Source organism: Vigna angularis, chromosome 5, assembly GCF_016808095.1.
Source record: "Vigna angularis cultivar LongXiaoDou No.4 chromosome 5, ASM1680809v1, whole genome shotgun sequence".
Classification (NCBI taxonomy): domain Eukaryota; kingdom Viridiplantae; phylum Streptophyta; class Magnoliopsida; order Fabales; family Fabaceae; genus Vigna; species Vigna angularis.
This window is the reverse complement of record NC_068974.1, coordinates 8024432-8052426: the sequence shown is the minus strand read 5'-3', so window position 1 is coordinate 8052426 and position 27995 is coordinate 8024432. Positions and strand designations below refer to the sequence as shown.

General features: G+C 36.7%; 1 protein-coding gene across 1 annotated transcript; it reads left to right on the top strand.

Moving 5' to 3' along the window:
• Positions 1–763: 763 nt before the first annotated feature.
• On the top strand, positions 764–27995 carry LOC108340322 (protein SEEDLING PLASTID DEVELOPMENT 1). The gene is made up of 9 exons (XM_017577613.2): positions 764–1355; positions 2111–2325; positions 8052–8202; positions 9296–9487; positions 10090–10252; positions 10329–10564; positions 21405–21584; positions 21667–21789; positions 27378–27995. Exons 1-9 carry the CDS (start codon positions 963–965, stop codon positions 27678–27680), a joined length of 1956 nt encoding a protein of 651 aa, XP_017433102.1. The 5' UTR covers positions 764–962; the 3' UTR covers positions 27681–27995.

The following is a 27995-nucleotide window of genomic DNA, read 5'->3' as shown; positions in this document are numbered from 1 at the left end:
TTATGTCACCGCATTTTTATATGCTTCGATTTTGATAAAACCGAAACCTATATGGCGTGTTAGAAAACAGATTTTTTACTAGTGTTGCGAGCCTCCACAGAAATTGTGACCCAGAACAATGCATCCTCACAAACTTCGTCTTCTTCACCAAATCGCGACGCTGACATCCATCTCTTCCACTCATCTTCTTCACCGACCACTAAAACACCATGGGCCACCGCAAAAACCTTAATCCGCAAACCCAACCTCCATGGAAACCAACCATCCTTGCGCAAACCACCTGTAAATTAGAGAACACCTAAAAATAAGTGTCTACGTTATTTAAAAAACCAACATCAGCATGTCACGTCAACGAAATTCTAACAACGTTGACCCAATTTAATGGCAGAGATTTAAGTGGAGCAATTTTGTAACAATCAAGATGCAATTGAGACGAAAAAAAAATTAAAGAACCTATTTTAGATTTCCACCCAAAAAAAATAGCTCACAAATAATTAAACTTAAATCTAATTGTTAAACCATAAAACGATAAGAGTGTGTAATCGAATAAGATAATAAATTAATTATTTTTTATTTAAGAACGTAATATATGGTTAAAATATTTAAACAAAACTTATCTTGGAAGAGGATAAAATCCAAATTATGTAATGAAATAGGATAAAATGATAGTATATTCTGCATAAATAGTGATTAAAATGTTATTTTTATTTGAAAAAGAAAATGTCCATTGCCCACTGTCTATTGCCCACTGTCCATTGCTTTCAAACTGAAAAAACTAACTAAGAAGAAAAAGCAAAATTAAATACGTTGCGTTCCGCTGGCAATTGAAATCCTCCACCTCTGCTCCACAAACCCGGGAAAAAATATTGCCTCATCCTCACGAAAAACGAAAATTACATAACACTTTCTCTCAGAAATCGCCACCACAACACAACACCAATCCACGGTTCCCGCCAAAACCGATGCTAGGGTTCACTCTTCCGTTTCAGCTTCGATGCTGCCAACACCTTTCCCAGCAACCGCCCCTTCCCAGCCCGATTTCGCCCAAGCCATTCTACCCGCCCGTCGTTCCCTCTGTCCCTCGGCCCCGAATCGGCCCCGGTCTGCGCGCCAGTTTCCCAGTCTTGTCCGGTTCGGTTTTCCCGGAGGATGAGCCGGACGTGGAGCTGGGGCGGCTGCTCTCTCTGCTTCCGGAGGAGATGCGGCGTCGCGTGAGTGACCACGCGGAGCTGCCGCAGCTTATTGAGGTTGTGATGGATTTGGGCCGGAAACCGCTCGCGAGGTTTCCCTCCGGGGATTTCGTGATATCGGAGTATCCTATCACGGTTCAGGATATCGAACACGCCACTGCTCAGGTATTGCAACAATAAATAAGCCATTAATTAACCTTATCCCTATACTCTTTCTCTTATAAATGTATCTGTTTGGATGAACTTAACCATAAATATTTTCAGGAAAAAAAACATATGACAAAATTTGAAGCTAGTTTTTCACTAAGCTAAAATTAGCTTGTGTATTTGTAACAGTACACTTATATAACTACTCTTAATTTTTATTTGAACTCGTGTATATGAGAATTAGCTTGTGTATCTGAGAAATTTGATTTATGTGATCTCTTTCAACTCTTTTTAATATCTTCTCTTTTAAGTACTTAGTTAAAAGTCTATAATAATTGTGCAATAAAATGTCTATGTGAGTAATACTTGACTACTTAGAAAATATATTTTTCTTCACAAGTTGACTCAGAACGAGATAGTGGCATTGTCATGTTCTTGAAGAAAAGAAGATGAACAAAATGTTCATGGGCAAGTGCTTGCGCTTGTGCAACTATAGCTCAACATTTAGTTTATCGTAGACTGAGGTTATAATCCTCTTATGTTCCCTTTGGAGTAGTTAGGATGTATGAATTTGATCGAAAATCCGTAAGTTCAAGCTGTGGTGACAATGCTCAATGTATAAAAATGTAATAATCCATTATTGCTTAGAAGCACAAATGTGGAATGTGAAAGAGATGGGATTTTTGGGTTGGGCCAGAACTATAACCCTTAAATTGATCATTGAAAGATATAATTATTTATAACTGTCAATTCATGAGAGGGATATCTCGCAGGTTGGTGACTTTGCTATTGATAATCGAGCAGGAATCAGCAGAACATTGCATCGAATTAGTGCTATCAGAAATCGCAAGGGCACAATTATTGGTCTAACTTGTCGAGCTGGCAGGGCAATTTCAGGGAGTGCTATGTTGTTGCAAGATTTGATTAAGGATGGGGCTTCTTTGTTGTTGATTGGACCTCCAGGAGTAGGCAAAACTACAATTATTAGGTTAGTGACATTTTCTTAATATGATAAAAATGCATGAAATAGTTTCCTCACTAAAGTGTAGAATTGTGCATTTATTATGCTTCTTCTTATTCTTGATTGTCATATGAATGTTGTTAGATAGGGTTGTATCATTTTCTTATAACTCATTTTGTTAAAAATTGGTCCAATAAAATCTTATTGCCTTAGTGTGTAAGGTTACCGAGCATCTCATCCAATTGAGAATGTCTAGCAGTAGCTTCTCACCTACTAGGAAAAGGCATGTCATCTAATGAAGCTCCTATTGAAGACTTGTCTAATGGAAGAGCATTTTGTGCCCTAGCTACGTCTACTGTTATGTAGAGTGTCCAATGTATTTTTGCATCTTGGGCTGAGCATGATGCACATGTTTCATGTGCTGCAAATTTTGTTGGATGATACACAATCTGATTTATGAGAAGTTAGTTGTTATTGTGTTGTATAAATAGGCACCTTATGTAAAAGCTTGGAGATGAGTTGTTGAGTGTGAGTGGACTTTCGTTGTTCTTGATTTAGTAATGTTTGAGTGGTAAACTTTGTTAATGCTATAATCAAACCACATTGAACTCTTTTGTGTTTGATTTGTTTTCGTCTTGATCCTTTATTTTTGTTCTTGTCTTTGTGGTGTTTGAGTGGTAGCCGTTTCTTTATTTTTCATTGAACTTGATGAAATTTCACATCCTTTACGAGTATCAATATTGTTACATGAATTGTAAATGCATGAGTATTGTTAGATATATTATGTTTATCTTATCTTTAGTTCATGTTGAATATAGTAAAAACAATGTATGAGGTTAATCTCTCTTGTGTTGAATATACACATAAAGTATTTTATTTACAATAGAATAAATATGAGCTAAGCCCAAAATACAAATAAGAAATAATAACAAACTAACTAAAGATAAAAAGTAAGATAAACATAATATATCTAATAATACTTCCCCTCAAACTTCTGCACACAAATCGTATGTACCAAGCTTGCTACTAATATAATCAATAGACTTAGCGAAAATATTTGTTTCTGCACTCGAATGACACTAAATTGACCAAATTGTTAATGATTTGCGAACATGACATAGAAGATGAAATACCAACCTGAAAGACTTCCCCCTGAGCAACAAATCTGAGAGGTTGCTCCACATAAATCTCTTCTTACAAATCGTTGTCAGGGAATGCATTATCGTCATCCAGTAGATAAAGAGGTCATTGTTCAAGAGCCACCACACCTATAAATAAACTAATAAAAGTCATCTTTGCCACGAGAGAAAAAGCATATATAGATGGGTCAAACGTAATGGTGATAGAAGGGAAGAAGAGACAACAACGGAAGAAGCCATGGATGAACACGAGAGAGAAACCTTAAAAATCCAAGATTCTCCAATCAAAGCACATGAAAAAGGAAAAAGAGCAACCTTTATGCTCTGAATAGTTGTTTGAGTGGAGATGAGACATGCTACCATGCATGATGGAAAAGGAAGCAAATCCACAACTTCAAAAGGCCCTAAGAGCGCATAAGAGCTCTGATGAAGGTGTCTGATGGCACGTTGGTTGCCTGGCCGGGACGATCAAACTGTGTGATCGCCAGTCGAAACTAGAACTCCAGTAGTGATAGCGGTAGACAACAACGCTATCATAGCAATATTGTTCCATCCGCTATCGAACCTCCCATTAATGTCTAGCTTCACGCTAGAGATGTATATACCTCAATGTGAGAGGGTGTGTTGGAAGTCTCACATCGACTAGAGATAAGGTTAATTTATGATATATAAGTGAGTGTAAACCTCAGTTATGTTAGAGCCTATCCTAGGGATATTGTTCCACCCACTATCGGGCCACTATCAGACCACCCATTAATGTCTAGCTTCACACTCGAGATGTATATACCTCAACGTGAGGGGGGTGATGTCTCACATCGACTAGAGACAAGGCCAATTTATAATATATAAGTGGATGCAAACCTCACCTTATAAGTCGGTTTTATGGGGTTGAGTTAAGCTTAAAGTCCACTTCTTAACATGATATCTAGAGCCTAAGGTTCTTTTAAAAAAAAAAACATGTTGCCTCTGCCACTACACTCGTCGCTGTCGCCAGTGGCGCCATCTACCGCTGTCGGTGGCGTTGTCGTCTACTTTTGTTGTATACTGTCGTCGTCTACCGCTACCATTACCGAAGTTTCAGTTTCGAGCGACGATCATAGAATTTTTATTGTCTCGGTTAGGTGACCACCGTGTCGTCAACAATGCCTTCATTGGAGCTCTTACGCGCTTTCAGTGCCTTTTGAAGTTGTGGATCTGCTCCTTTTGTCCGTCGTGCATGGTGGCACGTCTTGTCTCCTCTTAGGCAACGATTTAGAGCGTCAATGCCACTCTTTTTCCTCTTTCAGGTTCATCATGCGTGGTTGCACCTCTCGTCTTCTCTCAAGCAACTATTCAGAGCATTGATGTTGCTCTTTTTCCTTTTTCAGGTGTCTTGATTGGAGAATCTTAGAATTTTAAGGTTTCTTTCTCCTGTTCATTAATGGCTTCTTTTGCTGTTGTCTCTTTTGACCTTTGTTCTGTCACCATTGCGTGTGACCTGTTCATATATGCTTTTTCTCCCATGGCAAAGATAGCTCTTGTTAGTTTATTTATAGTCGTGGTGACTCTTCAACAATGACTTCTTTATCCATTGGATGTCAACAATGCATTCCTCTACGACGATTTGCAAGAAGAGATTTACATGAAGCAACCTCCCAGATTTGTTGCTCAGGAGGTGTCTTTTGGGTTGGTATTTCGTCTTTTATGTCGTCTTCGCAAATCATTAACAATTTGGTGTCACTTGAATGCAGAAGCAGATACTTTTACTAAGTCTATTGATTATATTAGTAACAAGGTTGACACATACGATTTGTATGCACATGCTTGAGGGGGAGTGTTAGATATATTATGTTTATCTAATCTTTATCTTTTATCTTTAGTTAGTTTGTTATTATTTCTAATTTGTATTTTGGTCTTAACCCATATTTCTTCTATTATAAATAGAAGACCCTTTTGTATATTTAACATGAGAGATTAATCCCATATATAGTTTTCACTATATTCAACAAATATGATGGACCAAAAAATTCGCAGTTCCTAAAGGAATATGTAACAAAGCAACTTTACTGTCTGCTACTAAATTTTCACCTCCCCAAGTCAAACTGATACTTGTTGCTACATTTGGGGCTGTTGTGCCAGGTGCTAAAGCGTGGGTATTTTGTATTCATTGAGCAAAGATTGATTGTTGAGAGTAGCTGTGTTAGTGAAAAGGCAAACATTGAGGTGACAACTAGTAGTGTCTGACTTGCTAAAGGATGACGAATTCAACAATCATGTTGAAGAAAAGTTAGTTGATAAAGATGTAAGAGTTGATCATAGTTGTTGTATTTCCAATGGTAGAATGAGGAGAACAATTAGAGATCCTTAATGGTATGGATATGCAAAGCTTATTGAATTCCCCTAAGTAGTTGCTATCATCTACTCTAACAAATGAGGAGAAGACTCAATGGTTAGACACCATGAAAGAGATGACTTCGGTTGGTTTAAACAATATTTGGACCCTAGTTCGTAGACTTGGGGTTTCTAGATTGGTCGGTTGTAAATGCATTTGCAAATGCAAGGATGAAATTCCAAGAACTGATAAGAAGAGATAAAGATAAGATTAGTGACTAGAGGCTTCATCTGGAATGAATAAATTGATTATCATGATGTATTCTCTTTAATGCTGAAACACTAATCCGTCAGATGATTAACTTTGAGCAGGAACATATGGATGTTTAAGAGGGTTTTTCTGCATGGAAACTTAAAAGAGATCATATACATGAAGCAACAAATGGATTTGTGGTTGAAGACAAGGTGGACTTTGTTTGTAAGCTAAACAAATATTTGTATAGCATGAAGCAATCCTCTAGGCAATGGAACAAGAGGTTTGATGAATTCATTGAAATCATTGACTCTGAGTGGGTAAATATGATGTGTTTACTTTTAGTTTCTAATAGATGATTGTTTCATAGTATTGCTGATGATGGTATTGTTATAGTTAGCAATAGTAAGTTTGAGATTCATAAGGTTAAGACTGAGCTGAATGAAGGATTGAGATCATTTGATGACATGATCAGAAGCATCTATATGCAAGTCAAGAGACGTATCTGAAAAATTTCTTGACAAGTTTGGCATGTCCAACTTGAATCCTATTTCTTGACAAATTTCTTGGTTCTATGATGTATACCATTGAGATATTTTAGGATGTTTTAGATTTGTTTCCTATTGTTTTTAATTCTATATATTGGTTTAATTTCTTAGGAATTTGTTTCCTAGAATGGCTAGTACTTATTTCCAATTTTATCCAATTAATATCTGTATATATATCAAATCTATGTAATCAGACTGTATAAGAGAGAAATTCATTTCTTTTAAATTTGAGATGGTATCACAAAGCTCCTGATCCTTGGGAAGCTCCTGCTCCTTGGGAGCCTTTGATCGTGTAATTTTTTATACAACCTTCACTTCATTGTTGTGTAAATCCTAAAACAGAGCCTTAATTGATATGTCAACCCTAAAATGCAGCCTTCATTGGGGTTAGGAATCGCACTAATTTTAGAGAAAACAAAGAAAAGTAAATCTGAGCTTCTTTAATTTCACAAATCATACAATAAAATCTACAAAGGAGCACTCTCTTTCCCATTGGTTTAATCCATTTACAAAACAAATTGTCTGAAAAACTACACCCTTTCACCATAAACTTCTTATAAAAGTGGGTATTCACAAACACTAACCTGTAGAAACTACCTTACAAATGTATTCTTAGTTATTGTTTTTAAACCTCCTCCTATGACAAGTCAACAATCCTGCCATATTGTCAACATGTTGTATCTGTCAATCAATACTGCTCCTCAGAATTAACCTTGTTCTAAAGGTTAAAATCGAGAAATTGATTTTGAATAGTAGATAAATATTCCCCTGTAAATTCCTCAGAAGTTTTTGCCCTTCAATTGCACTAACACTTGTTGTATTGATGCAACATCCTTTCGTATGTTTTCCTTGAATGGAGGTCAGGATGAACACTTTTGGAGTGCCTTGCAATTCTAGAGGAAGAACCACATCCACTAATGGCCCTAACGGCCTTAAGTTGAGATGCATAGAACACAAGATGAATTCGAGCTTGTTGTGATAATTGTAATTTAAAATTCACCTCTCCAGCTTGCTTAAGAACCAAAAATGTTCCATAGTAATGTGCTGAAAGTTTGGGATATAGCTTATTAGACATAGAACACTGTCTATGTGGCCAAATGTTTTTAGATATACCCAATCACCTATTTTGATCTCGGAAGGTTTGCGATGAACATTAGCATGAATTGTCATTGTTTTAAGTCCTTATACCTTTTGTCAAACTTTATTTTAGTACCTTCACTTTAAAATTAGTAAACCCAATCTCCAACTTTTGAAAATATTTGAAATTAGTTTTTATATGTGCTTAACTTTAACATTTAGTAATAGTTTTTTTATTCCGCAAAGTTAGAGAAGGGATTAAATTCACATCTGTTTCTAAAGTTTGAAGACTAATTTATTAATTTAAAAGTATCTAGACTGAAACCAAGTATGATCAAAACTACACGGACTAAACGCATTTTCCCCTTATCACTATTATACTCGTTTACCCATGGGAACTAAACATGACTTTATTCTACATTTTAGGGAAATTGCTAGGATGCTGGCAAATGATTACAAGAAACGGGTGATGATTGTGGACACCTCCAATGAAATCGGGGGTGATGGTGATATACCTCATGCTGGAATAGGCAATGCTCGACGAATGCAAGTTCCCAACTCTGATGCGCAACATAAGGTATTTTAGGTGTAATTGCTGGAGCAGAATCTCTTGTTTCTGTATGTTGAAAGTGTAACTATATTATTGGTGGTGACTGATAATGCTTCTGAAAGCGGTTGGAACTTATTCTTACCTTTTTCTGTGTACATTCTTTATAATACAGTGAATCAGTCAGGTTGAACGACTCTGAAATTTTGTTGCTACTGATTAACATAGGAGATATTTCTCTTTTTTCCTTGGGGAATTCTTAAATTCACCTCAGCTTAACTTTCAATTTGCCTATAATCATCTAATGAAATGTGAATAGCCCACCCTCTCCTTTTTGAAACAAGGATGCTTTCGGTTCAGGTGGTGCTTGAAACAATTTTATTTTCACCATATTGTTATATATTTAGTCAATAATTTTATAAGGAACTATGGAACTCAATTACGTGCTGTCATTAGAAATTTGCATATCTTTGCACCAACGAAAGATATTTCTTTTAGGCTTAAAATTCATTCTTTGAAAGTAATTATTCCAATTTGCTTTGTACTTGAATAATTTTTCACCAGTTACAAAAATTCAATATGCTTTTCACGCTGTGAAATATAGAGCAAAGTGTTAGGTTTCTAAGCATGAAACCTAGCCAAAACACTCTCACACACACACAGAATGTAAAGATGAATGGAAGAATTCTGTTATTTCTCAAGAGATAGCCTGTACAATGAATGGTCTGGGAGCATAACCTCCCTCACAAGGTTCAAAGAACCTGTCTGTACAATAACTGCCAAAAAAAAAACCCATTCTCTGCTAAACAGAGGTTATTTATACAATTCTTTCCCGCTCCCTCCCTAACTGTTAAGACAGTTAGGTTCTTTAATTCTTTCTCTCCTTTTGTAAACTAACCAGGGCCTATCACAAAGTGTATGCTGTTTGTGGGAAGCAAACAAGTAGAGAATGATTGTTTGAAGAAATAGTTCTTGGTTGGGTGCTGTTCATTCCATTCCTTGCATTTTACTTTCCTTCTTGTATCCATTAGATCCTAAAAGGAGGTTCTCTTTGGTTCTGAAAGGGATGTTTCATAGTTATAAATTGACCACATTTCTTTGGTTATTGTACGTAATTATTCAGGTATTGATAGAAGCAGTTGAAAATCATATGCCACAAGTTATTGTAATTGATGAGATTGGTACAAAACTTGAAGCAATGGCTGCAAGCACAATTGCACAACGTGGGATTCAGCTTGTTGCCACTGCTCATGGAATCACAATTGAGAATCTTATAATGAATCCTTCCTTAGAGATGCTTGTTGGAGGGATACAGGTGAGTATACCTACATCTTAAGCAGGATGACTAGTTGATTTCTTGTATTTCTTAATTGAATTAGATTTAGCTCCTATTTTGAAATGAGTTGTCAAGACAATAATTTTTTTAAAGCTTAAACACACTTGGTATTTTAACTTCTGCCAATGTGTGATCTGTAATGTGTTTTGTAATCTGAAATGGATTAGTGGCACAAGAATGAAAGTGACATGGTGTTGACAGTGTGACTTAAACCCAGAGTTGTTGGCTGTCTACATCAGTATCAATGTGAGTGTGATAGGAATTACATTGTAACATAATTGAGTCTGGAATATATTGCTTCTGATGGCTCGGAAAAACGAAGATGCCAATTGTCATCCAATTGTCCCAGAGCTTTAGGTCGTTAGGTGAAAGACACATGGTGTACTTTTATATTATGTCTCTTAGCAGTTACAAACTTACTGCACTAGTTCAGAAAGTGTGATGTAGCATTGTAAAAAAAATATGTAAATGTTTTTTCTCTGCTTCATGTTTTAATAATTGAATTTACAATCACCAGGAGCATCTATATTATGGGCATATTTATTCTTTTTGGTTACTTAAGCTATATTATCATTTTTTAGAGCGTGACACTCGGGGATGAAGAGGCCAGTCGCAGGGGTGTTCAGAAGACTGTATTGGAGAGGAAAGGCCCATCTACATTTAGTTGTGGAGTGGAGATTATTTCAAAGACAGAATTGCGTATTCATCGTAGCCTTGAAGCAACTGTAGATGCTATTCTTTCTGGTAAGCTGCCACTCTAACACTAAACTGTTGTAGTGGATTGGCACATGACTTTTTGCTCTTTGATTTGTTGGTGTAGGTCGTTTTCCAAATGTAGAAATACGGAAAATGAAGTCTCAAGAGCAGGAAGAGATTTTAGACCATGGACCTATTAGTGACAGTTCTCTTCAAAAAAATGGTGAAATTATGTTTGAAGAAGTTACGAAGGGAGCTGATGATCAAACCAGCCAAAATGAATCACTTTTCAAGTTGCATGTTGACTTGGTAGAAGATTCCTGGGAGCATAAATCGCCACTTGGCCTGTTTTGTTATGGGGTAAGACATTCTTATCCAATAGCCAAAACCCTACCACAAATACATGGAGTAAACGTTGATATTAACCGAAAGTTTACTCTTGTTTTATTTGCTTACTTGTTGTGTGCTTCTTAATTCTCTTGATGTTATTGTATGTTTTGATACAGTAATACATGAAAAGGATTAAACTGTATGAGAGAAAAGATTTTATTGAATTGATTCAACGAAAAAGTACATTAGCCTCTATATATAGAGAACTCTAACCCTAAAGTAATGATTCCAAAGAGATTTTTAGAATCTTCCAATAGTACCCTTGTAATTAATTACAATATGTCAATATCCTATTGTAGCTTACAAAAGATATTTTCTCTTGAATTAACACTCCTCCTCAAGCTATCGAATGGATGATCATTCAATAGGAAGACTTTTTGTGAACAACTATTTTAATTAAAGCCCAAATGAGACATAAAGCAATGATAAGGCCACCATCTAGTTTTTCTTTAATAAAGTGTTGGTCTATCTCTATGTGCCTAGTCTCAACATTCTGAACTTGATTGTGAACAATCTTAGTAGTTGATTTATTATCAGAATAAAGAGTCAGAGACTCTTCATTTGTCACTTTATTCATAATAATTCTCAGAGCCATTTCAATTCGCACACTCCATGTGCATAGCTTGGAATTTACCCTCTGCATAAGATCTTACAACAATATTTTGTTTTCTACATTTCCAAGTCAACAGATTTCCACCCTAGAACATGGAATATCTTGAGGTGGGTATCCTATCTATAGTAGACCCTGCATAATCTTGGATTTGTCTTCAAACATTGAAGGATTATATTCACAGCCTGTAAATGTCTCAATTGAATAATGCATGCACTAGCTATACTCACAATATAAGATATGTCAGGTCTAGTGTATTCTAAGTAAATGAGCTTGCCCATAAGTTTCTGTTGAAATATAATGTATTTTCTAGTGGGCTTTTTAGAAGCCTTATGTTTTTCCTTTGTATGTTGAACTATTATCCCTTATAAATAGGAAAATATGGTGTTTTAGGGTTAAGTGAACAGTAATAATAAAATTTCAGTTTCTCTCCCAACTCTTTAAGTTGGTATCCTCGCTGATCGCCTGTTGTCCGTCGCCACCACCACCGCTGCCGCCGCTCTTTTTCTTCGGCGAAGTCAAGGGTTAGGTGTGCCTCAATGAGCGCAATCCATCCCTGGTGGTCGTCGCTTCATTCTCCTCCCGACGCATCGTCACACACTACTTCTTTTCGGCCATCCTCGGGCGCGTGGGCTTCACGCGCCGCCTTCCTAGTGCTGGAACATTATCATGCCATTGTCGATCGTGTCGCCTCAGTCTCCTGAGTGTGTTGTGGTTGTTGTTTTGCTGTTTCGTTGACAGTAGCTCCGATCTAGGGTTTCTACCATCAAAATCAGATTTCCCTCTCTTGTTTGACCTTAGAATGGCTTCTGGTTTTAGAACACCTTCTCTATTTGCTACCCCTACCATTACATATGCAAAACTCAATTGGAGAAACTATCTATCTTGGTCTTCTTCCGTGGAGTTATTGTTTCTTGGTCAAGGATACCATGATCATCTTGAACAAGATATTTCCGCTATACCCGATGAAGAGAAATCTCAATGGTAGAAGCTTGATTTTCAATTATGTGCTGTCCTATGGCAATCTGTCGAACAAGAGATCTTAGAAATTTTGAGACCTTACAAAATGTGTTCCTTCTTTTAGAAAAGAGCACAAGTTATCTATTCTAATGAAGTGGAACGTCTCTTTGATGCAACTCAAAGAGTGACGTCCTTCAAACAAGCCAATCATGATATGGTCACTCACATAGGAAAGGCTCGTGCTCCTGTAAAGGAATTGAAGAATTTCTTTGTGGCTAATTCTTTAAAAGCATTAACAAGAAGCTTGATAAGTTTTACATGGTCTTAATTTTAAGAAGTCTACACTCAAATTTTGATCATGTTTGTGATCAAATGTTAGCTGGTGATCAAGTCCCATCAATGGACAACCTAGTTACCCAACTTCTTCAGGTACCTTCATCAGTTAAAGACGAAAATTCAATTGATGGTATTGAAACATCAGCTATGGTAGCATCAAAAGGAAGAGGTGGAGACAGAAGCAACCGAGGAAGACGTGGTGGTCCTAGTATGCGTCGTCAATGCACATATTGTAAGAAAATAGGCCATACTCGAGAGAAATGTTATGCCTTACATGGATATCCAAACAAAGTTGCTCATGTTTCTAAATCAAATGATCTAGAATCTAGAATTTCAAATGAAGAGTACCAAGAATTTTTTGAGGTACAAGTTTGGAAAATCTTCTAATCCTGGCCAATCCTCTTCCATGTCAATGTCTCAACTGCCTACATATCTCAATCTGTAAAAGGTCACAGTCCATGGATCCTTGACTCAAGTGCCCATATCTCTGGTAACATTCCTTCATTTTATTCCGTGTCCTCTCCGAAAATCCCTCATTTCATTACTGTTGCCAATGGAAATTCTCCGAAAATCCTCTCAGGGAATTGGCAGAGCTTCTTTATCTTCACTAAATTTAAATTTTATTTTGTATTGTTAAAGTTTAGGAGAGAAAATCTAATGATGAAAATATTATTACATTGTGTCTAGTTTCTATTACACAAAAATGTCCTATATAAGGAACAATGGACCAACACCTAAAAGCCCAAAACTAAAAGTCCAATTATACGATACAATATATTTCAACACTCCCCCTCAAGCTGGAGCATATAGATCATATGCACCAAGCTTGGAACATATAAATTGAATCCTAGGCCCCCTTAGAGATTTGGTCATAATGTCTCCGAGTTGTTCATTAGAATTGACAAACTCAGTAACAAGTTCCTTAGTCAACAACTTCTCTCTAATAAAATGACAATCAATTTCTATATGTTTTGTTCTCCCATGAAACACTGGATTGGAGGCAATATGAAGGGTTGCTTGGTTGTCACAGTACAGTTTCAACGACTCATTTCCACAAAATTTCAACTCTTGGAGAAGTTGCTTGATCCACACAAGTTCGCATGTAGTCAAAGCCATAGATCGGTATTCAGCTTCAGCACTAGATCTAGCAACAACACTTTGTTTCTTACTTTTCCAAGATATAAGGTTCCCTCCAAGTAGAACACAATATCTTGTAGTAGATCTTCAATCAATTGGAGAACCAGCTCAATCTGCATCACAATATCCTTCAATTTGAGTGCTTCCCTTGCCCTCATACAACAATCCCTGTCCTGGATTTCCTTTTATGTATCTGAGAATTCGAATCACTGCATTACAATGGTCAGTCAACATGTGGATTCTGCATAAATTGACTCAACTCCCACTGGATAAGAGAGATCAGGTCTTGTTATTGTAAGATATATGAGTTTTCCAACCAGCCTTCTATATCTCTCTGGAGGATCTGAGAAAGGTTCACCTTGATCTCTCATTAGCTTTTGATTTGAGTCCATAGGACTATCAATAGGCTTGCAATTTGTCAAGCATGTTTCCTCTAAAATATCAAGAGCATATTTCCTTTGAGAAATGATGACACCTTTTTTTGACTGTGCCACTTCAATACCAAGGAAGTATTTTAGACGACCCAGATCTTTAGTCTGAAAGTGGTTGAACAAATGATTCTTTAATTGAGTAATTTTAGTGTTGTCATTCTCTGTAATAACAATATCATCAACATACACCATGAGATAAACACATTTGTCAGGAGAAAAATGACCATAAAACACTGAGTGATCCGCCTCACATCGTTTCAATCCAAAATTTTGCACAACCCGACTAAATTTACCAAACCAAGCACGAGGTGATTGTTTCAAGCCATAGAGGGAACGACGTAATTTACAAACTAACCTAGACTCCCCCTGAGCAACAAACCCAGGAGGTTGCTCCATGTATATCTCCTCTTCCAGATCACCATGAAGAAAGACATTTTTAATGTCCAACTGGTAAAGTGGCCAATGACGAATGGCAGCCATAGCAAGTAAAATACGAACTGTACTGGTATTAGCCACAGGAGAAAAGGTATCACAATAATCAATGCCATAAACTTGAGTATATCCCTTAGCTACTAGACGAGCTTTTAGACGATCAATTTCACCAGTAGGACCAACCTTAATAGCATAAACCCATCGGCAGCCAACAGGCTTCTTACCAGGAGGAAGAGGAACAAGGTCCCAAGTACCATTGTGGTCAAGGGCCTGCATTTCATCAACCATGGCTTGACGCCATCCAGGATGATCAAGTGCCTCATAAATATTATTAGGAGTCTTAAGGGATGATAAGGAGGAAACAAAAGAGAAATAGGTAGAAGACAAACGATGATAATTGAAAAAATTATAAATAGGATATGGATTACGAGTAGAACGAATACCTTTCCGAAGGGCAATGGGCAAATTATCATCTGAGTCAGTAGAAGACGAGGAGGATGAAGGATCCATGGTCTGGTGAGCTGATGGAGGAGGAGATGAGTCTAGAGGATCTTCATTGTTCTGAGCTTGAGATTGTCTCTGACGCTGATATGTGAGAAGAGGTGGAGGAAAAATGTCATTCACATTTTGAGTTTGAGGTATAGAAGCAGGAATAACCAAGGGATCACACGATGGTAGAGGAAACATTTGTTGAACAGATGAACGATCCTCCACAGAGGACGAGAAAAACGGTGTATCCTCGAAGAATGTAACATCAACAGACATATAATATCTCTTGGTGGAGGGAGAATAACATTTATACCCTTTCTGAAGACGAGAATATCCCAAGAAGACACACTTAATAGCTTTTGCGGATAGCTTATCAAGACCTGGAGAAACATTATGGACAAAACATGTACACCCAAATACACATGGGGAGATATGATATAGAGTGTCATTTGGAAAAATGACAGAATGAGGAATTTTATTCTCCAAGAGAGGAAGAAGGCATCCTATTGATTAGAAAACAGGCAGTGAGGACTGCATCGCCCCAGTGATGTACAAGAATATTAGTATTCAACATCAAGGAGCGTGCAGTTTCAATGAGATGTCTATTCTTCCTCTCTACAATACCATTTTGTTGTGGAGTGTAAGGACATGTTGACTGATGTAAAATTCCTTGGGAAGATAAGAATGAAGAAAACGCTGAAGAAAAATATTCCTTAGCATTATCACTGCGAAGGATTTTAATTGTCTTCCCAAATTGGTTCTTAATTTCATTAATAAAGTACACAAATATGGACAAAAGTTCAGATCTCTCTTTCATTAAATAAACCCAAGTACATCGAGAGAATTCATCAATGAAGGTTACAAAATAGTTAAAACCAAAAGAAGTAACACGACTTGGTCCCCAAATATCAGAGTGAATAGTTGAGAATGGAGAATTACATAGTGTCTCAGACTTTTTAGGATGAGAAGATCTAACATGTTTTCCTAATTGACACGACTCACAATCTAAGACTTGAATGTTCTTGAGACTTGGAACCATCATCTTCAACTTGGATAAACTTGGATGGCCCAACCGATCATGCAAAAGTTTTGGGGATGAAGTGGTAAAACAGGAAACTGAAGAGGTATGTTTCAAAAAATAAAGTCCTCGAGACTCATGTCCTTCTCCAATCAGGCGACCCATACCATGTTCCTGTATAACAAAGGAATTAGCAGTAAAGGTTACAGAACAATTTAAGGAACGAGTCAATTGGCTCAAGGAGATTAAATTGTAAGGGCAATGAGGAATATACAACACAAAATTTAAATTTAGTGAAGGGGATAAGGAAACTCTGCCAATTCCCTGAGATGCAACTTTGGATCCATTGGCAATAGTAATGAAATGAGGGATTTTCTGAGAGGACATGGAAGAAAATGAAGAAATAGTACTAGAGATATGGTCTGAGGCACCTGAGTCAAGGATCCATGGATTGTGACCTTCCACAGATTGAGATATACAGGCAGTTGACACATTGGACATGGAAGACGATTGGTCAGGATTAGAAGATTTTCCAGACTTATACTTCAAAAATTCTTGGTATTCTTCATTTGAAATTTTGCGTTCGAGATCATCAGATTTCGAAACATGAGCGACTTTGTCTGGATATCCATGTAAAGCATAACATTTCTCTCGAGTATGGCCTATCCTCTTACAATATGTGCACTGAGGAGGCATACCACGACCACCACGTCCTCCTCAGTTGCCTCTGCCTCCTCCTCTTCCTTGTGGTGCTACCATAGCTGATGTTTCAATACCACCAATTGAACTTTCGTCTTTAACTAATTAAGGTACCCGAAGAAGTCGAGTAACTAAGCTGTCCATTGATGGAACTTGATCACCAGCTAACATTTGATCACGAACATGACCAAAATCTAAATGTAGACCTCTTAAAATTAAGACCATGTAAAACTTATCAAGCTTCTTGTTTAGGCCTTCTAAAGAATTAGCCACAAAGAAATTCTTCAATTCTTCTACAGCAGCACGGGCCGTTCCTATGTAAGTAACCATATCATGATTGTTTTGTTTGAGGGAAGTCACTCTTTGAGTTGCATCAAAGAGGCGTTGCACATCGTTAGCAAAGATATCCTGAGCTTTTCTCCAAAAGAAGGAGCACGTTTTGTAAGGTCTCAAAATTTCTAAGACTTCTTGTTCAACAGATTGCCATAGGACAGCACATAGTTGAAAATCAAGCTTCTGCCCATTGAGATTTCTCTTCTTCAGGAACGGTGGAAACATCTTGTTCAAGATGATCATCGTATCCTTGACCAAGAAACCATAACTCCACGGAAGAAGACCAAGATAGATAGTTTTTCCAATTGAGTTTTGCAGAAGTAATGGTTGGAGTAGTAGAGAGAGACGGTGTTCCAAGACCAGCCATTATAAAGCCAAACAAGAAAAAAGGGGAAAAAAGATTGTGGGAAGAAACCCTAAACGGAGCAACCCTCAACGGAACAGCAAATCAGAGACCACAATACACTCAGGAGACGGAGGCGAAACGACCGGCAGTGGCGCGGTGAAGATCCAACACGGGAGAAGCAGCGCGTGAAGCCCACGCGCCCAAGAGAGGTCAGAAAGAAACGACGCGTGACGGCGCGTCGAGAGAAGGATGAGGCGGCGACCACCAGGGATGGGTTGCGCTCGTCGAGGCGCACTGAACGCTTAACTTCGCCAGAGAAAAGGCTGCGATGGCGGACGGCGGTGATGGCGGACGGCGGTGATGGCGGACGGCGGTGACGGCGGCGGAAGCGACGGTGCTAACGGCAAACCCTAACCTGCTCTGGATACCATGTTAAAGTTTAGGAGAGAAAATCTAATGATGAAAATATTATTACATTGTGTCTAGTTTCTATTACACAAAAATGTCCTATATAAGGAACAATGAACCAGCACCTAAAAGCCCAAAACTAAAAGTCCAATTATACAATACAATATATTTCAACATGTATATTCCTCATTGTCCTTACAATTTAATCTCCTTGAGTCAATTGACTTGTTCCTTAAATTGTTTTATAACCTTTAGGAGAAGGACATGAGTCTCGAGGACTTTATTTTTTAAAACATAGCTCTTTAGTTTTCTGTTTCATAACTTCATCCCAAAACTTTGGCATGATCGTTTGGGTCATCCAAGTTTGTCCAAGTTGAAGATGATAATTCCGAGTCTCAAGAACCTTCAAGTCTTAGATTGTGAGTCTTATCAGTTAGGAAAACATGTTAGATCTTCTTATCCTAAAAGGTCTGAGACGCGATGTAAGTTTCCTTTCTCAACTATTCACTGTGATATTTGGAAACCAAGTCATGTTACTTTGTTTGGTTTTAACTAATTGGTAATCTTCATTGATGAATTCTCTCGATGTACTTGGGTTTATTTAATAAAAGAGAGATCTGAACTTTTGTCCATATTTATGTCCCTTTTTAATGAAATTAAGAACTAATTTGGGAAGACAATTAAAATCCTCCGCAGTGATAATGCTAAGGAATATTTTTCTACAGGGTTTTCTTCATTCTTATCTTCCCAAGGAATTTTACATCAGTCAACATGTCCTCACACTCTACGACAAAAATGGTATTGCAGAGAGAAAGAATAGACATTTCATTGAAACTACACGCTCCCTGATGTTGAATACTAATTATCATGTGCATCACTGGGGCGATGCAGTTCTCACTACTTGTTTTCTAATCAATAGGATGCCTTCTTCCTCTCTTGAGAATAAAATTCCTCACTCTATCATTTTTCCAAACAACACTCTATACCATGTCTCCCCACGTGTATTTGGGTGTACGTGTTTTGTCCATAATGTTTCTCCAGGTCTTGATAAACACTCTACAAAAGCTATTAAGTGTGTTTTCTTGGGATACTTTCGTCTTCAAAAAAGAGTATAAATGTTATTCTCCCTTCACCAAGAGATATTATATGTTTGCTGATGTCACATTCTTTGAGGATACACCTTTTTTCTTGTCCTCCATGGAGGACCGTTCATTTGTTCAACAAATGTTTCCTCTACCATTATGTGATTCCTTAGTTATTCCTACTTTTATACCTCAAACTCAAAATGTGAATAACATTGTTCCTCCACCTCTTCTCACATATCAGTGTCGGAGACAATCTCAAACTCAGAACACTGAAGATCCTTGAGACTCAGATCCTCCTCGCCTTCTCTTGACTCCGATGATAATTTTCCCATTGGCCTTTGGAAAGGTATTCGCTCTACTTGTAGTCCATATCCTGGTTATAATTTTTTGAGTTATCATCGTTTTTCTCCTCCCTATTTCTCTTTTGTTTCCTCCTTATCCTTCCTTAAGGTTCTTAATAATATTCATAAGCACTTGATCATCCTAGATGGCGACAAGCCATGGTTGATGAAATGCAAGCACTTGAACACAATGGTACTTGGGACCTTATCCCTCTCCCTTCTGGTAAGAAGCCGATTGGTTATAGATGAGTTTATGCAATTAAAGTTGGTCCTATTGATGAAATTGATCGTCTCAAAGCTCGTCTAGTAGCTAAGGGATATACTCAAGTTTATTGTCTTGACTATTATCATACTTTTTCTCCTGTGGCTAAAACCGGTATGGTTCGTATTTTGCTTGCTATGGTTCGTCAGTGGCAACTTTACTAGTTGGACATTAAAAATGCCTATCTTCATGGTGATCTAGAGTAGGAGAGGAGATATACATGGAGAAACCTCCTGGGGTTGTTGCTTAGGGGGAGTCTGGGTTAGTTTGTAAATTACGACATTCCCTCTATGGCTTGAAGCAATCACCTCGAGCTTGGTTTGGTAAACTTAGTCGGGTTGTGCAAAATTTTGGACTAAAACGATGTAAGGCGGATCATTCAGTGTTTTAATGTCAATCTTCTCCTGACAAATTTGTTTATCTCATGGTGTATGTATGTTGATGATATTTTTATTACTGGAATGACGTTACTGGAATTATTCAATTAAAGAATCTCATGGTGTATGTTGATGGAATAAATATTTGTAGTCTTCTCAAATTTCACTGGCACTAGAGTACAACATATAATTTCTACTTTGTTATTAGCATACACATAATTATGTAATAATTTGAGTCATCATTGTCCCAAATTTGGAAATTAGGATTATACCGAGATATGACATCTCCTTTAATATGGTTGAGTCTACATGTGCCTTTCATTTTCCATCTAATAAATTAAGTTCTCTAGAGACAATTCCAACCATTAAGATGATTATTATCATGAGGGAAATGTGGAAGATCAACATTGCTTATTGGAGTTGTTATTGCTAAAAAACAAGGGATACCATAGTTTTAAAAGAACAGTTCATAGAAAAAGAAAACAGTACCGTGAACAATGCTTTTGTGAAAGGAGAGAAACGCAACCCAAATTGAAAGGGAAAAACATGGGTAGATATGGAATGGCCACCTCCAAATGACTCCAATGAAGCATGTGGAGGCAAAAACGCGTTCGGTGAATCCCACTCAGAGAAAGAAGATGCATGTGCAACTTCATGGCTATGCAAATGGTAGCATGACTCTAACAACCAACAAATCGGAGTACAATGAATCCCTTGGTGTGATCGCCAATCTGGTTGGAAGTTCAGCAACCGTAATGGCAGTAGAAAAGGTGGTAACAAAGATGGTGGTTGTGAAAGACAAGTTGGGTGCATTTCAGACAATCCTAATAATAAAAGAAAATGGGTGCACTTCAAAAAACCATAAAAGTAAGAACCACAACTAAGACAGCTATGAAGAAATGCGAAAGTAGAGCCCTCAAGATCGAAGACTTTGATATCAACTTGAAAAAGATTAAAATTGAGAAAAGATTTTAATGAATTGATTCACTAAAAACAATAAATCAGCCTCTACATATACAAAACTCTAACCTTAGAATAATGATTACACAAAGATCTCTAAAATCTCCCAACAACACAATTGTAATTAATTACAACATCCTATTGTAGCTGGTCAAAAATGTTTTCTCCTGAATCCAAAGTAACAATCTTTGTTGATAGATAATGAGATACAAAGAGAATTGTACAACTGAATTCATAACCATCCTATCAGCCCCAACAAACATTATTTATAGTTAGTTAATTGACTCTAAAACTAACTACTCTAACAGGCTTGCAGTTTTTTTTATCTGAATAAAATTTGAGCTTGAATTTCTTTACATCTTTAAATTTCTTTCTCCCATTTAGTGTATTCTGGTGCCTTTCACTTCTGATTGGAAGTTGACAATTAGATAAACCCTCTTTATTGTAAGTCAAGAGTAACTCCTACAAACGTAGGGAGTATGGAGTTTATGGCGTTGTTGGTCTAGCAGAGTAATGAATAATATAAGCTCTTTTTGTTTTTATATTTTATCATCTGTTTAACTTACAGACTGGTCAGTAATTCTAGATTTTAGACGCAACTGTTAATCAAGGGATTAAGCAATTGAAAATCAATGATGCGGCCATTCAATTGACTGATAATATTAGTGAAGCAAATGCTTTACTTGCCTTACAATCAAAGCTTAAAAAGAATCCAGGGATCCAGGCTGCTGCTAAATCTCATGATATTCCCATTTATGTAACAAAGGTAATGATTTCTAACACTTCTTTTACAACTATACTCTGTTGTCATACACTTTTTCTAAAAGAGTATTATTTTTTCCTTCTAGACAAGTTCTCTGGAGCATGTAACAAAAGCTATACGGGCATTATTAAGTGATTATGAAGATGGTATAAAGGATTTTGAAGTACCAGACAAGATAAAATCATTAGAGATGATTGATGCTTTGGAGGTAATTTAAATGTTGTAGTTTTAACATCTTTCCTTTTCCCTTTTCTTTTTATTTGAAGCTATCAATTCATGGTTAAAATCACAAGTTGTGAAAGACATATATATGTTAGCAATTTTGGGTCATTCATATACATATATAACAAGTCATTAAATGTGTTACGGCCATTGTATTTTATTAACCAATTATAAAGCGATCTAATTAAGTAAATGCGGCTAAGGGCATATATGTCATGAAAGAATTATTGTGTAGAGATCATATTCAATATTTTAATTTGTTGAGGGGCCAAATTGAAATATGAAACATAAGAAAAGTAACCTACAGAGGTTACATAAAGGGGTCATGGTCCCCATCTGTGAGCACGTACATCATTCTTGTTTCTTTCTCTTCAACCCTATAAGGTGCTCTACATAGGGAAGATTAGAAACCAATTTAACGTGGTTTTTTAATTATTTCCAATGGTCAATCCTTCCGATGCGCTTCCGTTTTCTATTCTAAAGGGAATTGGGAATTGCTCTATTTTTTAAGGGTTTATTGCTAATTAGTTATTGATCTGTGATTCATAAATCTAACCATTTGTATCAGAGCATCTTAGTTTATGATTAATTGGCTTGAACTCCAATTTTATGAGAAATTTTGTGTATGAAATTTGGGGTTTTAAATTTAATTGATTATCGTTGCATTTGAAATCCTTTTTTGATTCATTATTTTAATGAATGATGTGGTTTGGATTAAGATAATAGAAACCCTAATTAATGTTCTTTAATATCACAAAACCCAAATTAATTAGTATGAGTAAAACCCTCAATTCTGAGACCTTAATGTTAAAGAACCTAAATTCAAAATTAAGAACCCTAAATCTTTCATAAACTTTAAATTAGGGAAAAATCCCCAATCTGTTTTCGTCCCTTTCTATTGTTCGAACTAGGAATCTACCTTTGCATAATCTCCTTCAACGTTCAACCATGGTTTTCGAGAGAGTTTCTATGCTTTCTCATATTATGGGTTCTTGTCTGGTTCGCCTTCTTCTTCTTCCTTCACATTTTCATTGCAGTGGCGCATTTATCATGGTGACTCGCATACTGCAATGGTAGTGTGCGCATTTGCAGGGGTTGCGAAATTGGTTGCATTAGGTGGCACGTTTCTGTCACGTTCGTGGTCACGATTGACGCCATCTCAACGACGAGGCTCGCGACAGCTTTGTGTTGGCCTAGACGGCTTTCTCTATCACGATGGTCATTGTTCTCTGATTCAGATCTGGCTTGATGCCGACAAGATTGAAGTTGTTCTGTGATGCTGTTTCATGTTCAGATTTGTTTCTCGACGCCATTGCGTCATTTCTTTCTTTGATCGTTATTGGTTAATTTCTTCTTGGGCTTGAGTTTAGCCCACTTCTTAGGAGTAGTTCAGCAGAGAACCTTTGAACCTCTAACCTGTCTTTGCCTTTTGATGCCATCTGTGATCCTTATGGTAATCCAACCATGGTTCTTAGTGGTGTTTTTGGTTTCTGCCATCACCACGTTCTTTCCTCTTCTCTTTTCTTTTGTGCCACAATTATTAAAAAATAAAAGGAAAAGAAAAGAAAAAAGAATTTCAGCATTGTTTCTTGATTATTTTGTTACTTTGTTCTAGCTGTTTGATGGTGATAGCTAGTCCACTCTAGCTTCCACGTTGATGACCTTAGCCTCCTTCACTGATGTGTGTTCAACTTTGTTTATTAAGCAACTGTGATGTCCCCGTTGGCCTGTGGCATAAAGGGGAGTCTATTTCTGCATTTGTGATGTTCCCGATCTCAGTCAACAATTTCACCAGTCCCTTCTCAAATTTGTTTTGTTGCTCGGTGCTTTGATGTCGCTGCTGCCACAGTCGGCGTCGGCTCAATCAGTCGCCGTTGCAGTCAGTTGCCACCATCACAGTCAGATGTTGTCGCCTCAATAAGCTGCCGCATTTTCTTTGGTCAAGATTAATTGTGCCTCGAGAAGTGCACGAACCGTCATTTCCACCATTTGCCGTGAGGGGGAATATTTCTAGCCACTGCATGCCCCCATCAGCTGCTTCTCTTGGGGAAAGTCTTTTGAAGTGCCAGTTCTTCCAGGTGATCCTTTAATATACTTCAATATGCGAACAACTGCATCCCAATGGTCTTCACATGGAGAGTTTAGAAATTGACTCACCACACTAACTGCGAAGAAAATGTCAGGACGCGTAACAGTAAGATAGTTTAATTTACCAACTAATCTTCTGTACCGTTCAGGATCTGAGAAAGGCTCCCCCTGATTTGGTAGGAGTTTGATGTTAAGGTCCATAGGAAAACATTTGACATCAAGTTGGTAAAGAGGCCATTGGGACACCTATGGACCTTAACATCAAACTCCTATGGACCTTAACATCAAACTCCTACCAAATCAGGGGGAGCCTTTCTCAGATCCTGAACGGTACAGAAGATTAGTTGGTAAATTAAACTATCTTACTGTTACGCGTCCTGACATTTTCTTCGCAGTTAGTGTGGTGAGTCAATTTCTAAACTCTCCATGTGAAGACCATTGGGATGCAGTTGTTCGCATATTGAAGTATATTAAAGGATCACCTGGAAAAGGTTTGCTATATGGTCCTAACAACGATACAAAAATTGTTTGCTATTCAGATGCTGATTGGGCTGGTTCCCCTTCTGATAGGAGGTCTACTTCTGGATATTGTGTCTCTATTGGTGGCAACCTGATATTTGGAAAAGTAAGAAGCAAAGTGTTGTGGCAAGGTCCAGTGCAGAAGCAGAATATAGAGCTATGTTATCAGCTACTTGTGAGCTTGTGTGGCTTAAACAATTGCTTAGTGAATTGAAATTTGGAGATGTCACTCACATGACACTTATATGTGATAATCAAGTTGCTCTCCATATTAGCTCTAACCCTGTCTTCCATGAGAGAACCAAGCACATTGAAGTTGATTGTCATTTCATTTGAGAAAAAAATCATATCCGGAGATATCAAGACTGAGTTCGTTAACTCAAGCAACCAGTTGACAAACATATTCACTAAGTCCTTACGAGGACCTAGAATTGATTATCTTTGTAACAAGCTTGGAACATATGATTTATATGCTCCAGCTTGAGGGGGAGTGTTAGATGTTAAGATGTGTGTTTCTGTTATTTGGGCTCAGCCTATTATGTATTAAGGGCATTGGCCCATATCTTACAATATAAATAAACTACCCTATGTGTATGCAATATACACAAGGGATATTTCCTCCCAATCTTCCTTATTTCTCACAATATATATATATATGACAAATCATTAAATTTGTTAGGGTCATTGTAATTTATTAGCCAATTATAAAGTGATCTGATTAACTAAATGTGGCTAAGGGCATATATGTCATGAAAATATTATTATGTAGAGATCATATTCGACATTTTAATTTGTTGAGGGGTCAAATTGAAATATTGGAACATAAGAAAAGTAACCGACAAAGGTTACATAAAGGGGTTATGGTCCTCGTCTGTGAGCACGTACATCATTCTCGTTTCTTTCTCTTTATCCCCGAGAGGGAATCTAAGGTGCTTCACAGAGAAGATCAGAGACCAATTTAACATGGTTCATTAATTGTTTCCAATGATCAATTCTTCAGGTACATTCCCTTTTTTGTTCTAAAGAGAATTGGGAACTGTTCAATTTTATAAAGGTTTATTTTTCTTTAATTATTGATATGTGATTCATAAATGTAACAAGATAGACATATGGAAATGAATTCAGAAAGAGTCATTTAGCTGTTTCGATTCTGGTCTCAGCATAATATATTTTCATTATTGCTTTTCTGTGGTATCTTTGCTTGTTTATTTGTAGCTTCATTTCTAAATTTGTGGTGTTTCTTACAAGAAATGCAGTGGATATCCAAATTAAGTATTAATTGTTTAAAATTAGCAGTCAAATGTATTCCTAAAATGATGATGAGAATGCCCTTCATGGCCTGAGTTGCAATTTAGGTGACTTTAATTTGGAAACAGAATTAATAAAATTGACGGAGGTTGAAACAACAGATGCAGCGTAATTAATGTAATTGTGGTGAAGGAGTAGGAATGAGTGGATGACAATGACTAAGATTTAGTAGGATAGCAGAGTTTCCTTTACCATACCCCAGTTTTAGAAAAGACCTGTATAGTACTGGTACATTTTTATCTATAAGCCCACATCCAATGGTACCAATATCATTATTTTAGTTAAATGAATAATTTGATGTGCCATTTCTTTTAGCAATTAGTAAAACAAAAATATTATTTTATTATTAAATTTAATAAAACAGAAAGCATTAATTAGTGCAATATCTTATTCAATTAAAAAAAATACTATCTAAAGGTCTTTCAAATTCTAGTTACAGGTTATAACAAATACGTAGTTATATAGTTGTATGGATTTGGTTAGAGTTGTGTAGAGATATGGGGTGGTTGGATACTAAAGAATTCACATTTTTCTCCATAAAGTCCTCGTTATCTATACGAGACCCATAATCATTTGATTGAGAAAAACACCTGTATCAATTGCAAATAATATTTTTTATCCACTATGGGATTTGAGCCAACCTTCTTTACATAGGAGAGAACTAGAGTGATGGTAAATGTAGAACTAACCTTGCTGCATGGTGGTGGTGCTTTGCTTAGTTTTGTTGATTGACAAGGTGAGGAGAAAAATCTTACTGAGGGTTGTTCTAATAAACTTCTCCAGAAACACTAGAAGAAAATAAAAGAAAAAATAAAATCAATTTCTTTATAATTTAAAATTAATATATGCATAAGCTAATCTATAGAAAATTTCTAGATTAACTTCTTAAAAGCTTGTTTGACTTCAGCAAAAGCTTACTTTTTTACTTGTGCACAAGCTTATTTTCAACTTACGCATAATTAATTTCAGCTTATTATAAATTTATTTCATTTTCCTTTTTATTTTCTGTTTGAAAGTTTAGATATGACAAATAAAGTTTAGTTAAATTTCACTTTTTAAGCTGATTTGGCAGAGTTGAGTTAATTCTTAACATCAATTTCTGTGGTATCAATGCTTATCTCAGATCTATTATCTGCTTATCTGCATTGCCATGTTCCAGGCCAAGCCCTTGGACAGGAAAGTGTTGGAAAGTTGTCTTAGAGTCACTTATAACTCGTCTTAGTTGTGGTTTCTTTGTGCGCTGCCTGTATTGCAGCCTCTAGGGTGGTGAAATGGTTGCACAGTACCAAGACATACATGACTAAGATAAAAGTTAGTTAGATTAGGTAGCCCTTACTTTATGAGTCAATTTTATGGGATTGAGCTAGGTTTTAGTTAAAATTCTAATATTTTATTTACTTGAGTGCTAACATTATCCAAAGAGACCCTGAATCTATCTACTGTCAATTCAATATTTGATGATTGATTACTGATATTATGAAGTGAATGAAGTAGAAATGGATAAATTCCATAGTCAAAATGTTTGCTGTATTCTTGAGCTGGTATGAAACAGTGTGCCATATTTTGCAACTGAAATTCAATATATATATATATATATATATATATGTCAGTTAAAGTTACTCAATAATGGTTGGCACAATCTCTTTCTGAATATTTCAGGAGGCACGAATGGCTATAGAGCATACAGTTATTCTGAAGGGAGAACCTGTGGATCTACTACCAAGATCATCCCACATAATATCTCAGCAGCTGGAACTTATTCGTAAATACCAACTAGAAATAAGGAGAATCAGTGGAGAGTCAGGTGTACATCTACGCATACTTCCATCCCATTATGAAACTGATGATGTAAAAAGTAGTGAAACTTTTGAGTTTGATAGTGAATTAAATGAACTTGCCTCCAATGGCCAAGTGAATGGCTCATTCAGCACCCTGGATAGATTGCCCCTGCTACCCGAGTAGGTTCCCTTGGGTTGTGTTTCAATTGCCGTTTGTACATCCTTTTATGCACTCAACCCTGACCGAAGAAAATTGATATATTGAAATGGAAGGTGGATAGATACAAAAACTCAATTGTATATTCATGAAATGAAATATGAAGATTAGATATAAACCAAGTAATTTGTAAACATGTAGAAACATTTTTTTTGTGCCTTATGAAGTGTAAAACAATAAGATGTACAGCATACCACATCTAGTATCACAGTTATGCACTTTCATTTGTACAAAATTGTGTATTATTTTTATCAACTTATTTACTGATCTCACTTCAAGTTC

Bases quoted from the DNA above. Each gene is read 5' to 3' on its own strand.
- LOC108340322 (XM_017577613.2), top strand. From the start codon at position 963: ATGCTAGGGTTCACTCTTCCGTTTCAGCTTCGATGCTGCCAACACCTT. The intron at 21,585-21,666 runs GTAATGATTTCT...TTTTCCTTCTAG, and splicing joins TTCCCATTTATGTAACAAAG to ACAAGTTCTCTGGAGCATGT. The intron at 21,790-27,377 runs GTAATTTAAATG...TGAATATTTCAG, and splicing joins AGATGATTGATGCTTTGGAG to GAGGCACGAATGGCTATAGA.